A 6,872-nucleotide genomic window follows, 5' to 3' on the forward strand; every position below is an offset into this window, starting at 1 on the left:
AGATTCAACACATGGAGGACGTGTTTCGAGGCATGCCGGATCGACCCAGGGAGCGTGCGCTGGTGGTTGAGAGTGGTCGGGGAAGACTTCAAGCCGTTGATAGGGTGGAGCGGTGTCATCGGCTTGTTTCGCCCTGGACCCGAGGGAAAAAGACCAGACAGGGGTAACCTGGCATGGGTGGAGAGCCTGCCAGGGGTAATGGGAGGGATCTGAGGGATCTTGGGAGGGGAAAAAGTCCTGACCCCTGACTCGGGCTGGAAGAGGGGGAGGGGGACACCCTGTCCCTACAACGTACGTTGTACATCCCATGTCGAAAGAGGCAGGTTGCGATGCGATAGGATGATGCGCAGAACGGAAATTTCCCGTTTCCGTTTCTCATATGTACGTTGTACGCTGTAATATGGGATTGGTAGGCTCGAACGAAGTCCTACTGAGTAATTACGTTGTACGTGGTAAAATCGCGGGCCAAGCACGGCATGATCAGGACGGTTTTCCTTGTGAAAACACGGGAGCCAGGTTGCAGGTCGCAGGCAAACAAGAGGAGCTACTGCAAGGTACCATTTTCTTGTGGCACGATGGGGTTCGAACGGCCGAGATGGAAGAGTATAACCGGGGCGGAAGGGGAGAACTGCAGCAGCAAATGAGTAGTGCGGCAGACCGAAGAGAAAGAAAGAAAAGAAGCAATAGAAAAAGGGAACGCAACATGCCTCAAACTGCGTCAACGGTCTCTGTTTTCCCGCCCTCTTTCTGTCTTTCTCGCCGTTTCCCCCGCCCGTCTGAGACGGTTAGAGAAGCTGGTGGACCAAGGCCGAAATAGTCTTCTGCTTCATGACGCGACAGGAACAAAGAACTGTTCACGCGCCAGCTGACCCTATCAACATCGGCTCTTCGCCCGTACGGAGTATGAAGTGCGGATAATTGGACCAAGTTTGAAGACGATGAATAGGACAAGCGAGTCGCGTTCGTGTTCGTTGGCCTTTGTGGTGGCCAAGACTCGGATTCTGACGGGGGGTTGGGATCGGCGAATGTGGATACAACGTACTGTACAACGTATCCGTACGCCTGTACTGTACGGGGGTATCCGTACGTTTGTACCTGACCACCTGGCCGCAGGAGGGGCCTCCAATGAGGAGGGCAGACCGAACCGTGCGGTCGGAGCATAGAGTCTGGCTGTATGTGCGTTGTAACCCTGGTCTCGATCGGGTGGCCAGTCATATGTTCGATGCAGCACCAGGCTCATGACATCTCGCATTCGCCCGACACCACTCAATCGTTTCCTTTGCTGTACGGAGTAGCAATTACTGTACTTCGTACGGATACGAATCCGTACGATATGTGAGTGTGAAGTGCAACGTCTTTCGTCGTCAATGTCTGGCTCAGGGCAAAAGATGCCAATAAGCGGGGCAGAACAGCCAGAAAGCATTACCGTATCAGTCTGACATGCCTCCAGGAGGCGACGAACCGGTCGTCGGAAGGGAGGAGCTGAATGCCCCAAAGTCATTCCTCCCATAAGGACGCACAGGTAATTGATATCAAGCATCTTCGTTTCTATCATGGTTATCGGCAGTTGAGACGACTTGACTCGAGTTCCAGGCACCAGAGGGAAGAACCAACGACGATACTAAGGGGATCTTCCGAACCCACGGGGAAGGAAAGAAGCCAAAGAAAACGGCGCACTAACAAGGCACCAACGCAGGTACCCAACTTCCAACGTGGCAGAGAGAGCCACTTGGAGGCAATTCGATCGAATCGCAAAACGGCAGTCAGGCTGGCTCGGTGAAAGTGCGGCTAAGACCCGTCGAACAAGGAGGGCTACGTGATCTAAGTCCGAGTCGGTTGTTCTAGCCCACGGGGCCGTTTCATTCTAGCCAGGGCAGAATCTTTTTAGGATAGAGTCCGCTTCTTTTAGTCGGAACTGGTTCTTGATATTGTCGACAGATCCGGATGAAAAAAGATGGGATGTTTTCCCGTCGACAGTTCTGTTTGGGCAATCGAAAGCTGGTGGTGTGGGGGAAACGGTCCAGGTCAACGAGAGTGGAGGAGAGGGCAACGTTTTGGCTTGGCACACAAAAAACCGGCCCTAGGTAAAAGGGGAGGGGTGCGGGGGAGAGAAGGAACAAGGGCCGGGGAAGGAAGAACTGAGAACTGTGGACTGCTCCACTTGTGGCAGGCAGAGTTTTCAGTGTTTTCGCTCGGTACCACGGCAGGTACCAAGGACCAAAAGTCCCAATCTCTGGACGGGAACTTGCCGGAAGGGATGGCCGATGTCACCCCGGCTCTATTTACGAGGGTAGCCCGCAGAACGAGATATGTAAGGTACCATCGGAGCCTTGGAACTGTTACGTCAGGTGTTGTGCGAAGTACTTCTCTTCTGCTGTATCGTATGTACTTTGTTCGCACTTGCATCTTGCTCCATAGAGTCAATTATATCGCTCAACAGCACTTCACATGGCTGCCTTGATCGTTGTGGCTACGCACGGCATGGTTAATGGCTCACGCTTGTCAGCCATCGATCTTGGCGGGGTTACTTGCGTAAGTACTTCGTGCATCCCTCTTCAAGATGATGACTAAGTCACGTTTTCGAAACGCTCCTGGTTTCACCATGGTGGGTACTTCGCCCAATTTGGCCTAGCATGATCTTCCTCCATCTCCCAGCAGCCAGTCACCTCCCAGAAGCACGACATGACAATGACAACACACTGCACCTTCGAAATATCCATCGCGACATCTGAAAGCCGCGAACAACTTCGAACCTAACGTAATAATGCCGCCTCTTTGCGCCGCTACAGCCGACGAGCTACGATACGACACGTTAAAGCGCCAGCCATACGATGAGTTGTGTGTTTGCATCGCGGTCCCTCTAGCTGCCCAACGGACCTTTCTTACTATGGCCTTAACTGGATGTTGGGCTTTGGAATCAGTCCAGCAAAAACGTTGATGTAAGCGCTGTATCCAAACCCACGGGTCTGCAAACCCGTCGACAAAACCACTTCACCGACACTTCTTTTTTTTCCTTTGGTTTTTTTTTTTTTTTATCCTTTCCGTTTGACGTCTTCTCGACCGTTCTCGGCCGGTTCCAACTTGACCTTCAGACCATGTGGCCAGCTTGGCCGGCCTCATGTAAGCGCCGTATCCAAACCCACGGGTCGGTAAAGACGTTGGCAGCACCGCTTCACCACTTCACCACTTCACCGACACTTTTTCGCGCGCTTCTTCTCTTTGTCTCTATTTTTACTGTTTCGAACCTTGCTCTCAACAACTGCCCTTCAATACATGCGACCAGCTATGTGACCGGGACCAAGGACGCCGACCTCGCCCTACGTTTAGTACTCGCTGTCACGCTCTGAGCCAGTCCATTACCGCCTGCGTAAGTTGTCGTGACGCCGATGATGTGTACAGTGTGTCAATTTCGGACAGTGCCAGCCGGGGTGAGATGAGTTCGCGTCTACCCTGAGAGGTCAGTCGTCGCCGAGGCAAGACGAATATGACGAAAAGTAACGATGAGAAGACCTCTTGGAAACCTCGTCTCGATTCCCATCCCAGAACGTTACGTTACTTCGACTACGGTCCTTCGACTACGGTCCTAGGTAATCTGCCCTAATCCCAGCTTCCGGACATATATCAGTTTTCGGTTTATACGGGCACGGGCTAGGCCAACCCCAACCCCATGGTTTCCTCCAACGTAATTCCCCGAGCTGTCTCCGCCTCCTGCCCCGGCGATGAAGCGAGGATCCCGCTCCTCAGCCAAGGTCATGGATGAGATGCTAGTGAGGGTGCGCCCCAGAAATTTACATGGACGGGTACGTTGTAGAGAAAGTGAGTGGCGGTGTTCCTGAATCTCCTCTGAGGGCCAGCGAACGATCCCGTTGGTCAACCCCGTGATTAAAGGGCAAGATTAATTTCTTGGAAGGGCCAAACCCAAGTCGCTCTGCCCCCCCACCCAGTCAGCCGAGGAATTCTTGCCTGGGCGACCTCGCCACAACATGGCCTCTGGCTGTTCGCATGAACTTAGATCTCCAAGGTGTTGGTGTTGGCTATCCGCCTTCCCCCGGCCATTCGTCTCGATCTATGGCTCCTATGCCTCTCACTGACCCCAATGTTCGATGACCTGTTCGAAGAGTCCATTCTGCAAATGCATGAATGGTAGTAATTCCTCAGTGTTCCTACTCAACAGTGTAACATGTGATGACCATCCTCCCTCCCGTAAACGACACAAAAGTTCCCTTCCATGAAATATGACGGGAAATTCAAACTAAACGGCCCGTGCCTCTGGTCTAATGAGTGGCAAGATTGGAGGACCAACCACGTATCCAATTAGCTAACCCTTTGAGATGCTGGGCCATGTTCGTGTGATGCCGTCCGCAACCATTGTTTTGTGCTGCTCCCTTGTGGCAATTTCGATGAATCCAGTCTAATTACCTGAACTCGCCGGAAGGACGAGTGAGCTGTCATAAGTAGCCACGCGTACGTCTCGACATCTTATTGGGGAGGGCACCAGAACACACATGCACCAAGCCTATGCCGCCCGTACGGGCATGGCTGCTGTTTCACAACAGTGATCACCTTCATCTGAACGCCTCTTGCTTCCAAAGCCACCAAATGGTGCCACTGAGACGGATGGCAGAGCCTGTGGGAGCTTAGGTTGATGGTGAGAAGATGGCAAGTCGTCGTCCGGCGTGTTCTGCCTGCTGGGCCATATCGTCCTCGAATGTTCCTACAGTATCACGCACGTTTTCCACCAATTTCGTCTTTGCTTCCCCTTTGTGTTCGGCCCGCGAGAGATCCCTAGTGGAACACACCATACTCCTCCCCCTGACATGTTAGCATGACCATGCCTGATATTGCGTATCTTTCAATCCTAGGTCTGCCAGATGACCTTCATCTCCAGCAGGCTTGTCCCGATAACATCCTGTGTCCTTCGTCCATGTTGACACTCACCCACGCCACTCATGGTAATGCGAGGGACCCTCCATGATATGGGTCGATCCTGCAAAACAGCTCTACTGCCAATGAACTGGCGTAGCGGGCCATATTTAGGCACTTGTCTCGTTGAAGAGACGGGAAATTGAGCCTTGATCGCTGAAACAGAAGGGCTGAAGATCACCGGCACACATGAAGTGAGGGCGTGTACCCCTTTTTCCTCCCCAGCAAATTGGTGGTTGGACTGCCTGTATAGTCTTCTGAATGGTTAGCAAGAGATTATTTTAGGAGCTAGGGCAAGGCAAATCCTTGATCAAGTTCATGCGAGAAGAAATCCATGCCTGATAGGATGTCCTCGATATGCGGGATATGGTCAAAGACCGTCCTTGGTATCAAATGGTGCAGAACACTTATATGTCCTGATCATGTTATCCGTCTAGACAGGGGGACTGATGCCAACATTAGAGAGAAAAGTCCGGAGCTGATCTCCAGGCGCACCTGTGGGAATGATGTCTTTGACTGAGTTAAATCTTGTTTCTAAAGTGCTTCTCTACTGCCCAATGTCCTAGCCTCATATTCTCAGCAGAGTCCGTTTTTGTTGGGCTACCTCAGACGGCTTCGTCAACCGCTATAGCACTATGCATTAGCAACCAAATTTCGACGGGCACGGAGCTTGGCAAATTCACAGGGCGATACTCACCATCATCGAAGGAGAACTCCTCCCTCGCCCAGTACCTGAGCCTCTCACGGCGGAAATGCTCAAAATCCCACTCGCCGCGCTCAATCTGGTCGGGATAAATGAACACGTACGTGTCGGCCGTCTTCTCCTCGCCCTCGACCAAGCTCTCGCCCTCGGCATCATCATCACCGACTTGCTCCAGAAGCTTGACCTTGACGGTCCGACGCTCGTACTCGTCGCCTTCGAAGGAATCGAGCTTATCGATGTTGGCATCCGTCAAGCCGGTGACGTAAATGCCTCGGACCGAACGGCCTTCTTCGGGGATGATGCCGGGATAGTCGGCAGTTCGGACGCGGTGGCGACAATAGCCGTGCAGGATGGCGGGCGTGAAGGTGTAGAGGTTCCGGATGACCTCTGGCGGGTCGGAATTGCCCTGCACGACCCTGAAGAAGACACGAGGGTCCATCTGTAGAGAAAGATGGGGTCAGTCATGCGTGTAGAAGCTTGGAAGGGCGGGAGGGCAGCAGTACCAGGGTGCCTGCGAAAATCCGTGAGCTTTTCTTCTCCTGCTATAAGTCCTCAGATGGATGTCAGGGATCATATAATGCGTACTTACCATAAACGAAAGCCGTGAGTTGTCCACTCATTTTGTGAAGCTTCGCGAGACTCTCGGGGATGGTGTTTGAAGAGAGATGTGAGTATGGCAGATGGAGAACTCTGGCTACAGATCCCACTTAACGCCACGCCGGCTCTGTAAGTTTCCAGGGCCCTTTTCTTCTTCGGGGAGTTTATGAGTCGAGACACAAAGTCAGTCAATATTAGGGTGTTTCTGCGGAGAGAAGGTTCAACCGGAAGTCTTTCACACCCCGTACAACTTCCTAGGATGTTTGCAAGAGGCCAAAGCGAAGCTGCGAAGGATGATATTGGTCTATAATCGAACCGAATAAGTGAGTGAAGGAAGGATCTACACGTGTAAAAGACGAATAGACGAAGAGACGAAAGCCAAATTCTAGTACATTCTAAGAAGTGTCAAAGATAAAGTAACACATAGCGGGAGATGAAAAGCGAGTAATCGAGTGAAATATCCAAGGCCCACTGGGCCTAAGAACTAGAGGGGGGACAGAAGGAGTCACAGGTTATTATCCGTAATCTCGCGATCCATCTCCTGAATTATGTTGTTGATAAGAGCACCAGCTTGGATAAGATAAGATTAGATGCATTCAACCAATTACAACAAGCTACTAAAGATATAGGTACTCCGGATTAAAGATTT

At 52.0% G+C, this 6,872-nt stretch overlaps 3 protein-coding genes across 3 annotated transcripts; 1 reads left to right on the forward strand and 2 right to left on the reverse strand.

The window, feature by feature from the left end:
• Nucleotides 1-3,088: 3,088 nt before the first annotated feature.
• SODALDRAFT_359199 (hypothetical protein) lies at nucleotides 3,089-4,138 on the reverse strand (the record flags this gene model as incomplete). Its single annotated transcript, XM_028614161.1, has 5 exons — nucleotides 3,089-3,170; nucleotides 3,341-3,450; nucleotides 3,659-3,843; nucleotides 3,919-3,990; nucleotides 4,093-4,138. 5 exons carry the CDS (start codon nucleotides 4,136-4,138, stop codon nucleotides 3,089-3,091), a joined length of 495 nt encoding a protein of 164 aa, XP_028467123.1.
• A 193-nt stretch (nucleotides 4,139-4,331) lies between these two features.
• On the forward strand, nucleotides 4,332-5,430 carry SODALDRAFT_359200 (hypothetical protein; the record flags this gene model as incomplete). The annotated part of the gene is made up of 7 exons (XM_028614162.1): nucleotides 4,332-4,388; nucleotides 4,516-4,602; nucleotides 4,665-4,765; nucleotides 4,825-4,952; nucleotides 5,089-5,117; nucleotides 5,269-5,319; nucleotides 5,386-5,430. 7 exons carry the CDS (start codon nucleotides 4,332-4,334, stop codon nucleotides 5,428-5,430), a joined length of 498 nt encoding a protein of 165 aa, XP_028467124.1.
• SODALDRAFT_332757 (hypothetical protein) lies at nucleotides 5,421-6,725 on the reverse strand. The gene is made up of 4 exons (XM_028611798.1): nucleotides 6,216-6,725; nucleotides 6,130-6,137; nucleotides 5,621-6,065; nucleotides 5,421-5,548 (listed from the first exon to the last, which is right to left on the reverse strand). Exons 1-4 carry the CDS (start codon nucleotides 6,244-6,246, stop codon nucleotides 5,529-5,531), a joined length of 504 nt encoding a protein of 167 aa, XP_028467125.1. The 5' UTR covers nucleotides 6,247-6,725; the 3' UTR covers nucleotides 5,421-5,528.
• Between the last annotated feature and the right edge of the window lie 147 nt (nucleotides 6,726-6,872).

The sequence above is a fragment of the Sodiomyces alkalinus genome, assembly GCF_003711515.1.
Source record: "Sodiomyces alkalinus F11 unplaced genomic scaffold SODALscaffold_4, whole genome shotgun sequence".
NCBI classification, from domain to species: Eukaryota; Fungi; Ascomycota; class Sordariomycetes; order Glomerellales; family Plectosphaerellaceae; genus Sodiomyces; species Sodiomyces alkalinus.